The 20,149-nt window shown below is 48.2% G+C and overlaps 1 protein-coding gene across 1 annotated transcript in view; it reads right to left on the bottom strand.

Moving 5' to 3' along the window:
- Positions 1-20,149, bottom strand: part of M1AP (meiosis 1 associated protein) — a 193,340-nt gene that overhangs the window by 34,490 nt on the left and 138,701 nt on the right. The window contains 1 exon segment of the mRNA XM_075345395.1: positions 6,631-6,831. Within this exon segment, the coding sequence (XP_075201510.1) occupies positions 6,631-6,831 (201 nt within the window).

Raw genomic sequence — 20,149 nt, 5'->3', positions numbered from 1 at the left:
GATGAGATAAATGGCTCTGCAGACTGCAGCACACGGTTGAGGATGAGATAGATGGCTCTGCAGACTGCAGCACACGGTTGAGGATGAGATAAATGGCTCTGCAGACTGCAGCACATGGTTGAGGATGAGATAAATGGCTCTGCAGACTGCAGCACACGGGTGAGGATGAGATAGATGGCTCTGCAGACTGCAGCACACGGGTGAGGATGAGATAAATGGCTCTGCAGACTGCAGCACACGGTTGAGGAGGAGATAGATGGCTCTGCAGACTGCAGCACACGGGTGAGGAAGAGATAGATGGCTCTGCAGACTGCAGCACACGGGTGAGGAAGAGATAGATGGCTCTGCAGACTGCAGCACACGGGTGAGGAGGAGATAGATGGCTCTACAGACTGCAGCACACGAGTGAGGATGAGATAGATGGCTCTGCAGACTGCAGCACACGAGTGAGGATGAGATAGATGGCTCTGCAGACTGCAGCACACGAGTGAGGATGAGATAGATGGCTCTGCAGACTGCAGCACATGGGTGAGGATCAGATAGATGGCTCTGCAGACTGCAGCACATGTGTGAGTATGAGATAGATGGCTCTGCAGACTGCAGCACACGGTTGAGGAGGAGATAGATGGCTCTGCATACTGCAGCACACAGGTGAGTATCAGATAGATGGCTCTGCAGACTGCAGCACACGAGTGAGGATGAGATAGATGGCTCTGCAGACTGCAGCACACGAGTGAGGATGAGATAGATGGCTCTGCAGACTGCAGCACACGGGTGAGGATGAGATAGATGGCTCTGCAGACTGCAGCACACGGTTGAGGATGAGATAGATGGCTCTGCAGACTGTAGCACATGGGTGAGGATGAGATAAATGGCTCTGCAGACTGCAGCACACGGGTGAGGATGAGATAGATGGCTCTGCAGACTGCAGCACACGGTTGAGGATGAGATAGATGGCTCTGCAGACTGCAGCACATGTGTGAGGATGAGATAGATGGCTCTGCAGACTGCAGCACACGGGTGAGGATGAGATAAATGGCTCTGCAGACTGCAGCACACGGGTGAGGATGAGATAGATGGCTCTGTAGACTGCAGCACACGGTTGAGGATGAGATAGATGGCTCTGCAGACTGCAGCACACGAGTGAGGATGAGATAGATGGCTCTGCAGACTGCAGTACACGGGTGAGGATGAGATAGATGGCTCTGCAGACTGCAGCACACGGTTGAGGATGAGATAGATGGCTCTGCAGACTGCAGCACACGGGTGAGGATGAGATAAATGGCTCTGCAGACTGGAGCACACGAGTGAGGAGGAGATAGATGGCTCTGCAGACTGCAGCACACGGGTGAGGATGAGATAGATGGCTCTGCAGACTGCAGCACACGGGTGAGGAAGAGATAAATGGCTCTGCAGACTGCAGCACATGGTTGAGTATGAGATAGATGGCTCTGCAGACTGTAGCACATGTGTGAGTATGAGATAAATGGCTCTGCAGACTGCAGCACACGGGTGAGGATGAGAGACTTCTCTGTAGACTGTAGCACACGAGTGAGGATGAGATAGATGGCTCTGCAGACTGCAGCACACGGGTGAGGATGAGATAGATGGCTCTGCAGACTGCAGCACACGGTTGAGTATGAGATAGATGGCTCTGCAGACTGTAGCACATGTGTGAGTATGAGATAAATGGCTCTGCAGACTGCAGCACACGGGTGAGGATGAGAGACTTCTCTGTAGACTGTAGCACACGAGTGAGGATGAGATAGATGGCTCTGCAGACTGCAGCACACGGGTGAGGATGAGATAAATGGCTCTGCAGACTGCAGCACACGGTTGAGGATGAGATAAATGGCTCTGCAGACTGCAGCACATGGGTGAGGATGAGATAGATGGCTCTGCAGACTGCAGCACACAGTTGAGGATGAGATAGATGGCTCTGCAGACTGCAGCACACGGTTGAGGATGAGATAAATGGCTCTGCAGACTGCAGCATATGGGTGAGGATGAGATAGATGGCTCTGCAGACTGCAGCACATGGGTGAGGATGAGATAGATGGCTCTGCAGACTGCAGCACACGGTTGAGGAGGAGATAGGTGGCTCTGCAGACTGCAGCACATGGGTGAGGATCAGATAGATGGATCTGCAGACTGCAGCACACGGTTGAGGATGAGATAAATGGCTCTGCAGACTGCAGCACACGGGTGAGGATGAGATAAATGGCTCTGCAGACTGCAGCACACGGGTGAGGATGAGATAAATGGCTCTGCAGACTGCAGCACATGGGTGAGGATGAGATAGATGGCTCTGCAGACTGCAGCACACGGTTGAGGAGGAGATAGATGGCTCTGCAGACTGCAGCACATGGGTGAGGATCAGATAGATGGCTCTGCAGACTGCAGCACACGGTTGAGGAGGAGAGATGGCTCTGCATACTGCAGCACACGGGTGAGGATCAGATAGATGGCTCTGCAGACTGCAGCACACGGGTGAGGATCAGATAGATGGCTCTTCCAGTAGTAGCTGTGGCAGTGAAGCTGTCATCCTCGGTGATAGTTGGATCTCCCCTTCCACAGATTTTGTATTGTGGAATAATGCCAGCAGAAGACTACAAGAGTGAAACGTGGCGCACACCATTTATTACACTCCAGATACTGCAGTGGATAAACACTCGCTGCCCATTGTTACTCCATTAGATCTGTGGAAGGCGAGGTCCATCTATTGCTGAAGATCTCCTACCAGGCTCTCCACATCTGGGGTGCGGTTCTGCTCCACATAATGAGGGTCACGTTGGGTGAGGACCTCATGTACATACGTGGCTATGCTGTCCTCTCCGCTAAATCTATTGAGTTCCAAACCCTCAAACCCAATAATCATGTAAGTCGGCAGCACTCCGATATAGTGATAAATCACCAGTGAACACAATGTATCTCCGCACTGAACTGTAGGCAATATATCAGTCTGGTCCCGGCACAAAGCGCTGTATCCTGCAGCTTCATACAGTGCAGAATTCGGACCTGCCTACTTAGTAACATTTATAGGAGCAGCAAAGCTTTGGGGCAAAAGTGACTTATAGAGCAGTAAAAAGCCACAAAGACCTCACTGATTAAAGTCAGCGCATATCACCCATAGCTGACCACCTCATGGCAAACGCCACCTACTAGCCCAATCCAGGGTTTCGCCCACAATATGGCTTCATCTGGAGCGTGGTTTTGCACTATAGACTTTAATAACCACACAGGTCCCTATTCTGTATTGTATGTTGCCGTGCCAGCACCAGAGGATTTTACTGACCACAGCTCAGTGTGGAGCTCTGGGATCAATGTATATTGGAAGTAGCCTGTTATGGTGGGATGGTGGCAGCCTGGGCATTTGCAAAACACTTGTCCTGCTGGTCGATTGAGGAATGATCTTGCACCAAATTGACCTGTTCATTCTCTACAGCCAAATACAATGGGGGAAGAGTTCTCACCCCTTCAAGTTGACTTGCCTAATGGCTCAGACACTCGTGGTCAGCCATTAGGGGTTTATGGGGTGCGAGCCACAGACCCGAGTTCCTCTTACCATCAGAGTAAGCACTTACAGGAGGTTGTGCTGGATGGACAGAGAGTCATTGGATTTTGTGACTCCGGGGCATGTCTCACAATAGCTGATCCCCGGGTGGTGCGGCCAGAGGCGATACATCATGGACCAGGGATTGTTATTGAATTGGCTGGAGGACAAAGGAGGAATATCCCAAAGGCGACTGTAGATCTGGACTTTGGCTTTGGGGTCAAGCAATGTGTGGTTGGGGTGATGAGCGGCTGCCTGCAGATATTCTCCTAGGAAATGATGTGGAGATCTACAATGCCGATTTGTGGGTGCAGGAAACACAGTTTGGGTGAAGGAGAAGAGTATATAGCAGCGGGGGGCAAATAGCCAGAGAAAAAAACTCCTAAAACATAACCTTTAATGGGTATACATTAAAAGTGGACTGCCACTATAAAAGAATAAAAAATGTTCCTTTGGGCCATACACAGGATGGCTACAGCCTCAAAATGAACACCAGGCACAAAATGCAGAAAGTATGAAAACAAGTCACACAAAGTACCTGCATTCAGAGAAACACAGTGAAACCTATGGTTGTCACGTCAGACCTGCTGCAACAGTAAATCCCTCAGATCAACTGCAACCATGAATCAGAAAAAGGAAAACGGTCTTACCGTGCTTCCAAGGGCATGTCAATTGGGAAAAAGTGCAGAGCTCAATCATAGGTGACCCTTCACAGGTCCTACATAAATACCATTCGTTGGCTCAAGTGAAAAACGGAAGTATGTAACCTCCCGACGCGTTTCATACAATAATCTTCAGGGGAGTCTTCATAAGGTACTTAACATCATGTCAGTAGTCACATCAAGGCTGACAGACAACAAAATTGCCCCAAGGACGGACTGTAAAACAATAGTCATAGATTACAGCCCATACAAGAGAAAATGAATAAACAGCATCCAAAGTCCAGTCTGCTTACCCGATACGTCCAGCATGGATGAACGCCAAGCTGTGTGTGCCGCGCCGGCTATTTGAAAACCGCGCTTCTTTATAGAGACCGCGCGTGCGCAGTAAGTCCACCAAACGTCATGACGTGTTAACCCAGCATGCACCATGCCGGAAACAACGTCGCGACGGTAACATCGGCTGCATCAACAAGGGTCAGCCTGCTAGACCAGGGTTGTTTATAGTGTGCACTTAGTCTTTTTATTCTCTTTCCTTTTCTATCTGCTTCTATGGCTGCTAAGCTACAGTGAGGCTCTGTTTTTGTTTGTGTCGTTCTTTCTGGTGGGGCTTACTTTTGAGTCCGTGGCTCAGTTGGGTACCTATCTCCTAATGTCCCCCCCCCCTTTTAGTCCTGTTTTGCCCTTTCGCTTATGCCGCATTATTGTTTGTTTGGGTGTGTTTTTTATTTTTTATGGTTGGAGTCCGTTTTGAGATGATGCCTGGCTGGACTGTGAGATTAGTATCTAGCTATATGGGATGTTCCTGCGATGGTGTAGGCCTATTTTACCTATACTGGCGCCAAGGGTCTTGTACCTTGAGGCTGCCATCACACGCTGGTAAAGCCTGGTTAGGTTTTCTATTATTACCGGGTATTTCCGGTTCTGTTTGTTATACATTAGCTTGCGTTCCAGGCTTTGGTTGATGACGTCGGTGGCGCATCCTTGTTGATGCGGCCGATGTTACCGTCGCGACGTTGTTTCCGATTTGATGTGACTACTGACATGATGTTAAGTACCTTATGAAGACTCCCCTGAAGATTATTGTATGAAACGCGTCGGGAGGTTACATACTTCCGTTTTTCACTTGAGCCAACGAATGGTATTTATGTAGGACCTGTGAAGGGTCACCTATGATTGAGCTCTGCACTTTTTCCCAATTGACATGCCCTTGGAAGCACGGTAAGACCGTTTTCCTTTTTCTGATTCATGGTTGCAGTTGATCTGAGGGATTTACTGTTGCAGCAGGTCTGACGTGACAAACATAGATTTCACTGTGTTTCTCTGAATGCAGGTACTTTGTGTGACTTGTTTTCATACTTTCTGCATTTTGTGCCTGGTGTTCATTTTGAGGCTGTAGCCATCCTGTGTATGGCCCAAAGGAACATTTTTTATTCTTTTATAGTGGCAGTCCACTTTTAATGTATACCCATTAAAGGTTATGTTTTAGGAGTTTTTTTCTCTGGCTATTTGCCCCCCGCTGCTATATACTGTTCTCCATCTCTAGGGGGAATTTTGAAGGTAATTGCTATATTCCTTTTGTGTGAAGGAGGACACAAAGGGAAGCTTGTCCTTCCAACCCTACCGCTGTACAAGGGACTATCTACAGCTTCTCCATCCAATACAAGCGTGGAAGACAACACCAGAACGCTGAGGGACTGGCCCAGCAAGAAGAACCATAGACCATCCACAGCTGAGCAATATGGACTTAAGTGAGATGGCCAGTGGTCTGTGTAGACCTCATGGCATACTCACTTTTTCAGAAGGAGGGAGAGGTTGTGATGGTGGGATATGGTGTACTGTGTATCATGCTGTGTAGGTTCATATTTTACGCTTGATTCACTGTCCATTATTTGTATTGCTTGTGTGTACATTGTATTGTCTCTAGGTAATTACCCCCTATAGTGTTGCTGTCCCTAAGTCTGGGGGAGGGGACCTGGGATCCATCTTCTGTAAACTCTCTGCTTACCTGGGGGATTTGTCAGTCTGTTGGAGAACTTGGAGAGAAGGAAGAAGACTGACCCTCTGAGGGAAGCTGTGGCTTCTCAGGGAGACCTGGACATTTATTTATCGCTTTCTGGACTATATTCGTGTTTCTTTACTAATTTTACCCTCGGTTTTGTGGATTACGTTATGGACCGTTTGATTTGCCTGGAATAAATGCTTATTGGATTGCTCACTCATCTCTGGCTCTGTTGATTGTGTGATATCGGAGAAGGACCCCGTCACATGGCCTTCACTGGTCCAAGCAGTGGTAGTGGCTTATCACCATCGCGGCTTTGTACTCTATATATATGTGCCAAAGTGCACGTTTACAAGATGAAGCCATGGATACAGCCCCACTGTGCCCAGTGGCTACATGTGCACCAGAAGACGTACCTGAACTCGATGAAGAGCACCTTCTGCCATGGTGGTCGGTAATGGAGGCACCTTCATGAGGAGGACAAGTTCCCTCACAGCGAGCGGACGCAGCAGCAGAGCAGCAGAACCAGAGGAAGAAACCAGGACGTGAGACCGGACAGGAGGAGCACTGGCAACACGGCGCTGGGTACAGCCGGCAACAAGGGACAGCTGCTGAGACTAAACACAAGAACATCACACATCTATAGCAAGATGGAGGTCGCAGTATGTAAAGGGAGAGAAAAAGGGAGGCCACGGTCCATACAGAAAGGGAAAGGGGGAGGCCGCGGTCCATATACAGAAAAAGAGGGAGGCTGCGGTCCATACAAAAAGCGAAAGGGTCAGGGCACGGTCCATACAGAGAAAGAGGGAGGCTGCGGTCCATACAGAAAGGGAAAGGGGCAGGGCACGGTCCATACAAAAAGAGGGAGGCCGCAGTCCATACAGAAAGGGAAAGGGCAGGGCACGGTCCATATACAGAGAAAGAGGGAGGCTGCGGCCCATACAGGAAGGGAAAGGGGCAGGGCACGGTCCATACAGAGAACGAGGGAGGCTGTGGTCCATACAGAAAGGGAAAGGGGCATGGCACGGTCCATACAGAGAAAGAGGGAGGCCGCAGTCCATACAGAAAGGGAAAGAGGGAGGCTGCGGTCCATATACAGAAAAAGAGGGAGTCTGCGGTCCATACAAAAAGGGAAAGGGGCAGGGCACGGTCCATACAGAGAAAGAGGGAGGCCGCAGTGCATACAGAAAGGGGAAGGAGCAGGGCACGGTCCATACAAAGAAAGAGGGAGGCCGCAGTCCATACAGAAAGGGAAAGAGGAAGGCCGCGATACATATAGAGAGAAAGAGAGAGGAGACGATACATACAGTGAGAAACAGAGAGTCCACGATACATACAGAAAGAGGGAGGCCACGATACATACAGAGAGAAAGAGAGAGGCCACGATACATACAGAGAGAAAGAGGGAGGCCACGATAAATATAGAGAGAAACAGAGAGTCCACGATACATACAGAAAGAGGGAGGCCACGATACATACAGAGAGAAAGAGAGAGGCCACGATACATACAGAGAGAAAGAGGGAGGCCACGATACATACAGAGAGAAAGAGGGAGGCCACGATACATACAGTGAGAAACAGAGAGTCCACGATACATACAGAAAGAGGGAGGCCACGATACATACAGAGAGAAAGAGGGAGGCCACGATAAATATAGAGAGAAACAGAGAGTCCACGATACATACAGAAAGAGGGAGGCCACGATACATACAGAGAGAAAGAGGGAGGCCACGATACATATAGTGAGAAAGAGGGGGGCCACGATACATATAGTGAGAAAGAGGGAGGTCACAAAACATAGAGAGAAACAGAGTCCACGATACATACAGAAAGAGGGAGGCCACGATACATACAGAGAGAAAGAGGGAGGCCACGATAAATATAGAGAGAAACAGAGAGTCCACGATACATACAGAAAGAGGGAGGCCACGATACATACAGAGAGAAAGAGGGAGGCCACGATACATATAGTGAGAAAGAGGGGGGCCACGATACATATAGTGAGAAAGAGGGAGGTCATAAAACATAGAGAGAAACAGAGTCCACGATACATACAGAAAGAGGGAGGCCACGATACATACAGAGAGAAAGAGGGAGGTCACAAAACATAGAGAGAAACAGAGTCCACGATACATACAGAAAGAGGGAGGCCACGATACATACAGAGAGAAAGAGAGAGGCCACGATACATACAGAGAGAAAGAGGGAGGCCACGATACATACAGAAAGAGGGAGGCCACGATACATACAGAGAGAAAGAGGGAGGCCACGATACATACAGAGAAAAAGAGGGAGGCCATGATACATATAGAGAGAAAGAGGGAGGCCACGATACATACAGAAAGAGGGAGGCCACGATACATATAGAGAGAAAGAGGGAGGCCACGATACATACAGAAAGAGGGAGGCCCCGATACATATAGAGAGAAAGAGGGAGGCCGCGATACATACAGAGAGAAAGAGGGAGGCCACGATACATACAGAGAGAAAGAGGGAGGCCACGATACATACAGAGAGAAAGAGGGAGGCCACGATAAATATAGAGAGAAACAGAGAGTCCACGATACATACAGAAAGAGGGAGGCCACGATACATATAGAGAAAGAGGGAGGCCACGATACATACAGAGAGAAAGAGGGAGGCCACGATACATACAGAGAGAAAAAGGGAGGTCACGATACATATAGAGAGAAAGAGGGAGGCCACGATACATACAGAGAGAAATGGGGAAGGCCACGATACATACAGAGAGAAAGAGGGAGGTCTCTAAACATATAGAGAGAAACAGAGTCCACGATACATACAGAAAGAGGGAGTCCACGATACATACAGAGAGAAACAGAGAGTCCACGATACATACAGAGAGAAAGAGGGAGGCCACGATACATACAGAGAGAAAGAGGGAGGCCACGATAAATATAGAGAGAAACAGAGAGTCCACGATACATACAGAAAGAGGGAGGCCACGATACATAGAGAGAAAAAGAGGGAGGCCACAATACATATAGAGAGAAAGAGGGAGGCCACGATAAATATAGAGAAACAGAGAGTCCACGATACATACAGAAAGAGGGAGGCCACGATACATACAGAGAGAAAGAGGGAGGCCACGATACATATAGAGAGAAACAGAGTCCACGATACATACAGAAAGAGAGAGGCCACGATACATATAGAGAGAAACAGAGTCCACGATACATACAGAAAGAGGGAGGCCACGATACATACAGAGAGAAAAAGGGAGGCCACGATACATAGAGAGAAAGAGGGAGGCCACGATACATACAGAGAGAAAGAGGGAGGCCACGATACATACAGAGAGAAAGAGGGAGGCCACGATACATACAGAGAGAAAGAGGGAGGCCACGATACATACAGAGAAAGAGGGAGGCCACGATACATATAGAGAGAAAGAGGGAGGCCACGATACATATAGAGAGAAACAGAGACTCCACGATACATACAGAAAGAGGGAGGCCACGATACATATAGAGAGAAAGAGGGAGGCCACAATACATACAGAGAGAAAGAGGGAGGCCACGATACATACAGAAAGAGGGAGGCCACGATACATACAGAAAGAGGGAGGCCACGATACATACAGAGAGCAAGATGGAGGCCACGATAAATATAGAGAGAAACAGAGAGTCCACGATACATACAGAAAGAAGGAGGCCACGATACATATAGAGAGAAAGAGGGAGGCCACGATACATATACTGAGAAAGAGGGAAGCCATGATACATACAGAGAGAAAGAGGGAGGTCACAAAACATATAGAGAGAGACAGAGTCCACGATACATACAGAAAGAGGGAGTCCACGATACATACAGAGAGAAACAGAGAGTCCACGATACATACAGAGAGAAAGAGGGAGGCCACGATACATACAGAGAGAAAGAGGGAGGCCACGATAAATATAGAGAGAAACAGAGTCCACGATACATACAGAAAGAGGGAGGCCACGATACATAGAGAGAAAAAGAGGGAGGCCACAATACATATAGAGAGAAAGAGGGAGGCCACGATAAATATAGAGAAACAGAGAGTCCACGATACATACAGAAAGAGGGAGGCCACGATACATACAGAGAGAAAGAGGGAGGCCACGATACATATAGAGAGAAACAGAGTCCACGATACATACAGAAAGAGAGAGGCCACGATACATATAGAGAGAAACAGAGTCCACGATACATACAGAAAGAGGGAGGCCACGATACATACAGAGAGAAAAAGGGAGGCCACGATACATAGAGAGAAAGAGGGAGGCCACGATACATACAGAGAGAAAGAGGGAGGCCACGATACATACAGAGAGCAAGATGGAGGCCACGATAAATATAGAGAGAAACAGAGAGTCCACGATACATACAGAAAGAAGGAGGCCACGATACATATAGAGAGAAAGAGGGAGGCCACAATACATATAGTGAGAAAGAGGGAAGCCATGATACATACAGAGAGAAAGAGGGAGGTCACAAAACATATAGAGAGAAACAGAGTCCACGATACATACAGAAAGAGGGAGTCCACGATACATACAGAGAGAAACAGAGAGTCCACGATACATACAGAGAGAAAGAGGGAGGCCACTGTGAAGATGTAATTTACCCTCTCACTGTATATGCTGTGATACTATGTCATGATATGTATATTTTCCTGGTTGTATTAGTTGTAATTCATGTATTTCCTTGGGGGAGGTGTATCTTGCTGTACAGATTCCTATTTCAAGCTGGGTTAATTGTCTTATTTGAACTACTTCTGTGTACATTTCTATTGTTGTAGGTAATCACCCCCTAAAATGCAAGGTTGTATCCTCTTGAGGCACTTCCATCCCTGAGAGTAGGGGGAGGTGGGCCTAGAGTCCAACTAGTGTAAACTCTGCTTACCTGGGAGATTCATTCAGTCTGTGTGAAACTTGAAGAAAGAAGATTGATCCTCTGGGAGGGAATAGCAGAGGCTGCATCCTATAGCCGGTGTATGGACAGTTACAGACTGGAGATCAGTGGCCCGTGGGATTGTGTGGAACTCTCTGGGACTCTGAAAAGGACTATTACGTTGTGATCTGGCACTTTGGATTATCGGGAGGTGCCCCCGAATCTGTTTTATTTGGACTTGTCGTGTGCTGTTCCTGTATTCCTGTTAGTAAACCTGTTGGATCATCCTCGGCCTGTTGTCTCTCTTTGCTCTGATGTACCCCCCGTCACAAACTGGTTGGCAGCGCTGGGATCAGAGCAGAAAGAATGGAGGACAACGGCCCATTAACATCTGGAATCAGAACCTCAGAGTACAAGAACTGGACTGTGGTGAGCCTACAAACAATGGCCCGTGAATTAGGAGTCGGTTACAAAGGACTCTCTAAGGAGCAACTAATTGAGGCATTGGAAAACGCTTGCCTGCAAGATGGCACCGAGGAAGGATCCTCACAGCAAACGGAAGAAAGACGGCAGCCGGAGGTGAATACCCAAAAAAGTCAATGGGTTGTGTGGTACAAGGAGGAGATGGCACTGCTTGGAGATGAGGCCACCATAGAAGATAAGAGGGAGGCCATGCGTGGAGCTAAAGAGAAGGAGCGCAGGATGGAGGAGATGGCACTGCTGGATAAGGAGCTCGCTGTGGAAGCCGCGAGAGGTTCCAGACAGACTGTAACCCCAGCACCCATCATGAGGGAACTTCCCAGGGTGTCCCGCAAAGACTTTAAGCCGTTTAATGAGCCTGCAGGCGACATTGAGGGCTTCTTCCAGGACTTTGAGCATCAGTGTCGATTAATGGAAGTCCCGGACAGGGAGCGTGTCCGGCATCTGGTTGGGCTCCTAGAGGGGGGAGCTGCTGAAGCCTATAGAGCTATGGACCCTCGGTGGAACTGTGAGTATGCGGATATTAAACAGACTATTCTAGAACATTATGCTGTGACCCCAGACACTTACAGGACTCAGTTTCGTACTTTAGCCTGTGATGGGGAAGTGTCTTTTAAGATATATGCTCATAGACTCAAACAAATATGTAATCGCTGGCTGGAGGCAGAGGAGGCCTTATCTTGGGGGACCTTCCTGCAGGTCATCCTAAAAGAGCAGTTCTATGCCAGGTGCCCAGCGGAAATCAGAGAATGGGTGCGTGAGAGAAAGCCGTCAACTGTGGAACAAGCTGCTGCTCTCGCTGATGAGGTGCTCACCATCAAGCCTCAGTGGAGGGTTCTGTTGGAGGATGGAGAGACGCCTAACAGCTCCACAACACCGGATGCCCCCAGTTATTCTGTCCCCATTGTTCCCCGTTCCTCTAAGCCACCACATGTTGATACCCGTGTTAATGTGCCTCCAGTTGCTTCTACTGCACTTTCTGGAATACGCCGGGGAGAGGAAGTAACAGAGCGCAGGTGTTATGTTTGTAGGCATCCCGGGCATTTGCAGGCCTCATGCCCAGCCAGCCCATGGAGGAATCATCCTCAAACCCCTACAGCACCTTCAGGTGGGAGCCGGCCTCCAAGTTCCCCTACCCCTTACCCAAGAGGACGCCTTGGATGGAGGGAGACCCAGCTCAGATGCTATCAATGTGGACAGCCAGGGCATCGGCAAGTCTCCTGCCCAGCTGTTCAAATGAGGACTGATCCTGCACCCAATCGGATTGTTAATTATTTACAGCCCAGTGCCATGGAGGAAGATGTGGCACCGCTATGTGAGGACTGGCCTAGTGACCCAGTCCCCCATGTTGCACCACCAGGAGTTTACGGGGTGCGACCCGCAGTTATGACGACTTCTGCTCATCGAGGTAAGCACTTGCAGGAGGTTGTGCTGGATGGACAGAGACTTGTTGGATTTTGTGACTCGGGTGCTTTCCTCACACTGGCTGATCCCCGAGTGGTTCGGCCTGAGGCAATCCATAGAGGACCTGGGATTGTCATTGAACTGGCTGGTGGACAATGGAGGACTATTCCCACAGCCACTGTGGATCTGAACTTTGGTTTTGGGGTCAGGCGATGTGTGGTTGGGGTGATGGGTGGTCTGCCTGCAGCTGTTCTCCTGGGCAATGATGTGGGAGAGCTACGATGCCAATTCGTGGCTGCATGAAGCCACATGTAAGTAACGCTCTGCCTGTGTGTACTTAACCAGTGACCTGTAGAGGTCCCTAGTACGTACACAAGTTGGGAGGGGGAGGGATTGTGAAGATGTAATTTACCCTCTCACTGTATATGCTGTGATACTATGTCATGATATGTATATTTTCCTGGTTGTATTAGTTGTAATTCATGTATTTCCTTGGGGGAGGTGTATCTTGCTGTACAGATTCCTATTTCAAGCTGGGTTAATTGTCTTATTTGAACTACTTCTGTGTACATTTTTATTGTTGTAGGTAATCACCCCCTAAAATGCAAGGTTGTATCCTCTTGAGGCACTTCCATCCCTGGGAGTAGGGGGAGGTGGGCCTAGAGTCCAACTAGTGTAAACTCTGCTTACCTGGGAGATTCAGTCAGTCTGTGTGAAACTTGAAGAAAGAAGATTGATCCTCTGGGAGGGAATAGCAGAGGCTGCATCCTATAGCCGGTGTATGGACAGTTACAGACTGGAGATCAGTGGCCCGTGGGATTGTGTGGAACTCTCTGGGACTCTGAAAAGGACTATTACGTTGTGATCTGGCACTTTGGATTATCGGGAGGTGCCCCCGAATCTGTTTTATTTGGACTTGTCGTGTGCTGTTCCTGTATTCCTGTTAGTAAACCTGTTGGATCATCCTCGGCCTGTTGTCTCTCTTTGCTCTGATGTACCCCCCGTCACAGCCACGATACATACAGAGAGAAAGAGGGAAGTCACGAAACATATAGAGAGAAACAGAGTCCACGATACATACAGAAAGAGGGAGTCCACGATACATACAGAGAGAAACAGAGAGTCCACGATACATACAGAGAGAAAGAGGGAGGCCACGATACATACAGAGAAAGAGGGAGGCCACGATACATACAGAGAGAAAGAGGGAGGCCACGATAAATATAGAGAGAAACAGAGAGTCCAGGATACATACAGAAAGAGGGAGGCCACGATACATACAGAAAGAGGGAGTGTTACGTCACCGCCGGAGTCTGCTCCAGCGACTTCTGCTCCGGTCGCCAGGTGACGCCGTGTTCCTGCCGTAGATGGTGCTGGTGATGGGAGAGAAGTCGATGCCAGCAGCACCAGTGGCCGCAGGCTCCGATCATCCACTGGGCTGGGTTAGCTTGGGATCTGCAGTACCGCTGGCTGACTGTGGGTGGCATGTGTCTTCCAGCTGAAGTTGCCAGCGTTCAGCTACAGCCAATGGGAAGACACCACACCCTTCTTATTTCCCCTCCTGTCACATGATTACTGCCAGATATAGTTCTGATTTTGCTGGCTCCTGTTACATCCTATTCTGTTGGTGATTCCTGTGTTGACTTCTGCGTGTTTTGACTACTCTTCTGCCTACTGTTTTTGTACCTTGCTGCCCGACCCGGATCTGACCTCTGCTACGTTTGCTGACTACGTCACTGCCTGCCGATTCTGTCCCTGTTCCGCTATTCCTGGTTTGACCCTGCCTGACTACTACTCTCATTGGACTGCAGCTTTCCACAGGTAGTGATCTCCAGTTCCCTGTGTAATTCCAAATCCCTGTATAGGGGTTAAAGGGTTTCAGGGTTCTGGGGGTCCTACTTAGTGAGTGGCTTCCCTCTAGCCTCCCCGTTACAGCCCATCTGAGTCTGTGGATCCAGGCAGGCGTTACAGGGAGGCCACGATACATATAGAGAGAAACAGAGTCCACGATACATACAGAAAGAGGGAGGCCACGATACATACAGAGAGAAAAAGGGAGGCCACGATACATACAGAAAGAGGGAGGCCACGATACAAAGATAGAAAGAGGGAGGCCACGATACATACAGAGAGAAAGAGGGAGGCCACGATACATACAGAGAAAAAGAGGGAGGCCACGATACATACACAGAGAAAGAGGGAGGCCACAATACATACAGAGAGAAACAGAGAGTCCACGATACATACAGAGAGAAAGAGGGAGGCCACGATACATACAGAGAGAAAGAGGGAGGCCACAATACATACAGAGAGAAAGAGGGAGGCCACGATACATACAGAAAGAGGGAGGCCACGATACATACAGAAAGAGGGAGGCCACGATACATACAGAAAGAGGGAGGCCACGATACATACAGAGAGAAAGATGGAGGCCACGATAAATATAGAGAGAAACAGAGAGTCCACGATACATAGAGAAAAAGGGAGGTCACGATACATAGCGAGAAAGAGGGAGGCCACGATACATATAGAGAGAAAGAGGGAGGCCACGATACATACAGAGAGAAAGAGGGAGGCCACGATACATACAGAGAAAAAGAGGGAGGCCACGATACATACACAGAGAAAGAGGGAGGCCACAATACATACAGAGAGAAACAGAGAGTCCACGATACATACAGAGAGAAAGAGGGAGGCCACGATACATACAGAGAGAAAGAGGGAGGCCACAATACATACAGAGAGAAAGAGGGAGGCCACGATACATACAGAAAGAGGGAGGCCACGATACATACAGAAAGAGGGAGGCCACGATACATACAGAAAGAGGGAGGCCACGATACATACAGAGAGAAAGATGGAGGCCACGATAAATATAGAGAGAAACAGAGAGTCCACGATACATAGAGAAAAAGGGAGGTCACGATACATAGCGAGAAAGAGGGAGGCCACGATACATATAGAGAGAAAGAGGGAGGCCACGATACATACAGAGAGAAAGAGGGAGGTCACGAAACATATAGAGAGAAACAGAGTCCACGATACATACAGAAAGAGGGAGTCTACGATACATACAGAGAGAAACAGAGAGTTCACGATACATACAGAGAGAAAGAGGGAGGCCATGATACATACAGAGAAAAAGAGGGAGGCCACGATACATACAGAGAGAAAGAGGGAGGTCACGAAACATATAGAGAGAAACAGAGTCCACGATACATACAGAAAGAGGAAGTCCACGATACATACAGAGAGAAAGAGGGAGGCCACAATACATATAGAGAGAAAGAGGGAGGCCACGATACATACAGAGAGAAAGAGGGAGGCCACGATACATACAGAGAGAAAGAGGGAGGCCACGATACATACAGAGAGAAAGAGGGAGGCCACGATACATACAGAGAGAAAGAGGGAGGCCACGATACATATAGAGAGAAACAGAAAGTCCACGATACATATAAAGAGAAAGAGGGAGGCCACGATACATACAGAAAGAGGGAGGCCACGATACATACAGAGAGAAAGAGGGAGGCCACAATATATACAGAGAGAAAGAGGGAGGCCACAATATATACAGAGAGAAAGAGGGAGGCCACGATACATACAGAGAAAAAGAGGGAGGCCACGATACATACAGAGAGGTATGTGATCCCTCCTCTCCGGGTATGTGCATTATTCTTTGAACATCTCTTTACCTCCAGCTGGGTGTACCTGTGGGATTGTTTTGTTATTCTATAGTATCCTTGGGATCCTGCTTTTTTATTCAAATGCATTTGCACTTTATTTGAACTATGTTAGACTCGTGTAGGTATTCCTGGTTACCTTGGTGTACATCTCGGGTCAGTCTTGGTGATCATACTTTGCGGCACCTTGCTGTCGATGTTTTTTTACACTCCATCTGTGACCGATATATATTGTAGTCGTTTGTGTTTACCGTTTACCTCTCACACGGCTATTTTGTAATTGAATCTATATACTCACTGCACTATATATGCAGTCACCTCCTCCACGGCTATATATCGCTCATTGTGCCTCATTGTACGAATCACATCTTGTCTGGCCCCTATTTGTATACCCTTACCCACCTCTCCCACGGCTACTGAGGGTGCTAGTGTAAATTACACTCACTTGAATTTTTTCAGTATATAGTGTGGACTTTTCGCCTCTCCCACGGCTCTTGTTATTACATCCTGTACTCATACTCCATACCCCTCTGATCTTATGGTAGTTGTTTTTATATTTTGCATGTATTGCTGTCTTGCCTGTTTGTCATCTAATAAAATTTATTCTATTGCACAGATACTCGTTTGTTCTCTGTCTATACAGAGAGAAAAAGGGAGGCCATGATACATATAGAGAGAAACAGAGAGTCCACGATACATACAGAGAAAAAGAGGGAGGCCACGATACATACGGAGAAAAAGAGGGAGGCCACAATACATATAGAGAGAAAGAGCGAGGCCACGAGACATACGGAGAAAAAGAGGGAGGCCACAATACATATAGAGAGAAAGAGGGAGGCCACGATAAATAGAGAGAAACAGAGAGTCCACGATACATACAGAAAGAAAAAGGGAGGCCACGATACATACAGAGAGAAAGAGGGAGGCCATGATACATACAGAGAGAAAGAGGGAGGCCACGATACATACAGAGAGAAAGAGGGAGGCCACGATACATACAGAGAGAAAGAGGGAGGCCACGATACATACAGAGAGAAAGAGGGAGGCCACGATACATACAGAGAGAAAGAGGGAGGCCACGATACATACAGAGAGAAAGAGGGAGGCCACGATACATACAGAGAGAAAGAGGGAGGCCACGATACATGCAGAGAAAAAGAGGGAGGCCACAATACATATAGAGAGAAACAGAGAGTCCACGATACATACAGAAAGAGGGAGTCCACGATACATACAGAGAAAAAGAGGGAGGCCACAATACATATAGAGAGAAAGAGGGAGGCCACGATACATACAGAGAAAAAGTGGGAGGCCACAATACATATAGAGAGAAAGAGGGAGGCCACGATACATACAGAGAAAAAGAGGGAGGCCACAATACATATAGAGAGAAAGAGGGAGGCCACGATAAATATAGAGAGAAACAGAGAGTCCACGATACATACAGAAAAAAAAAGGGAGGCCACGATACATACAGAGAGAAAGAGGGAGGCCACAATACATACAAAGAGAAAGAGCGAGGCCACGATACATACAAAGAGAAAGAGGGAGGCCACGATACATACAGAGAGAAAGAGGGAGGCCACAATACATACAGAGAGAAAGAGGGAGGCCACGATACATACAGAGAGAAAGAGGGAGGCCACGATACATACAGAGAAAGAGGGAGGCCACAATACATAAATACATATAGAGAGAAACAGAGGGAGGCCACGATACATACAGAGAGAAAGAGGGAGGCCACGATACATACAAAGAGAAAGAGCGAGGCCATGATACATACAGAGAAAAAGATGAAAGGCCTCGATACATACAGAGAGAAAGAGGGAGGCCACGATACATACAGAGAAAAAGAGGGAGGCCTCGATACATACAGAGAAAAAGAGGGAGGCCTCGATACATACAGAGAGAAAGAGGGAGGCCACGATACATACAGAAAGAGGGAGGCCACGATACATACAGAAAGAGGGAGGCCACAATACATACAAAGAGAAAGAGGGAGGCCACGATACATACAAAGAGAAAGAGCGAGGCCACGATACATACAGAGAGAAAGAGGGAGGCCACAATACATACAAAGAGAAAGAGGAAGGCCACGATACATACAAAGAGAAATAGCAAGGCCACGATACATACAGAGAGAAAGAGGGAGGCCACAATACATACAAAGAGAAAGAGGGAAGCCACGATACATACAGAGAAAAAGAGGGAGGCCTCGATACATACAGAGAGAAAGAGGGATCCCACTATACATACAGAGAAAGAGGGAGGCCACGATACATAGAAAGAGAAAGAGCGAGGCCACGATACATACAGAGAGAAAGAGGGAGGCCACGATACATACAGAGAGAAAGAGGGAGGCCACAATACATACAAAGAGAAAGAGGGAGGCCACGATACATACAAAGAGAAAGAGCGAGGCCATGATACATACAGAGAGAAAGAGGGAGGCCACGATACATGCAGATAAAAAGAGGGAGGCCTCGATACAGAGAAAAAGGGAGGCCACGATACATGCAGAGAGAAAGAGGGAGGCCACGATACATACAGAGAAAGAGGGAGGCCACGATACATGCAGAGAGAAAGAGGGAGGCCACTGTGACGGGGGTGTACAACAGAGCAAAGGATGGACGAGGCCGAGGGACGATCCAACAGGTTTATTAACAGGAATGCAAGAACAGCACACGATAAGTCCACGTAAAACAGATTCGGGGGCCCTTCCCGACAATCCTCGGACCGGATTACAAAGCAATCGTCCTTACAGTAGTCCAAAGAGTTCCACACAATCCCACGGGCCGCCACACAGGCCTAGCTCCGTCCGTGTCCACAGCCACACAGGCTGGAGCTCCTGCTCCCTTCAAGTTTCAGCTCACTCTGCCTGAATCTCCCAGGTAAGCAGAGTTTACACTAGTTGGACTCTAGGCCCACCTCCCCCTACTCCCAGGGATGGAAGTGCCTCAAGAGGATATAACCTTGCATTTTAGGGGGGTGATTACCTACAACAATAGAAATGTACACAGAAGTAGTTCAAATAAGACAATGAACCCAGCTTGAAATAGGAATCTGTACAGCATATACAGTGAGAGGGTAAATTACATCTTCACAGCCACAATACATACAGAAAAAGAGGGAGGCCACGATACATGCAGAGAAAAAGAGGGAGGCCTCGATACAGAGAAAAAGGGAGGCCACGATACATACAGAGAAAGACGGAGGCCACGATACATGCAGAGAGAAAGAGGGAGGCCACGATACATGCAGAGAGAAAGAGGGAGGCCACGATACATACAGAGAAAGAGGGAGGCCACGATACATGCAGAGAGAAAGAGGGAGGCCACAATACATATAGAGAGAAAGAGGGAGGCCACGATACATATAGAGAGAAACAGAGAGTCCACGATACATACAGAAAGAGGGAGGCCACGATACATACAGAAAGAGGGAGGCCACGATAAATATAGAGAGAAACAGAGAGTCCACGATACAT

The sequence above is a fragment of the Anomaloglossus baeobatrachus genome, chromosome 1 (assembly GCF_048569485.1).
Source record: "Anomaloglossus baeobatrachus isolate aAnoBae1 chromosome 1, aAnoBae1.hap1, whole genome shotgun sequence".
Classification (NCBI taxonomy): domain Eukaryota; kingdom Metazoa; phylum Chordata; class Amphibia; order Anura; family Aromobatidae; genus Anomaloglossus; species Anomaloglossus baeobatrachus.
The sequence above is the reverse complement of the archived record's forward strand: the minus strand, read 5'-3'. Positions and strand labels throughout refer to the sequence as shown.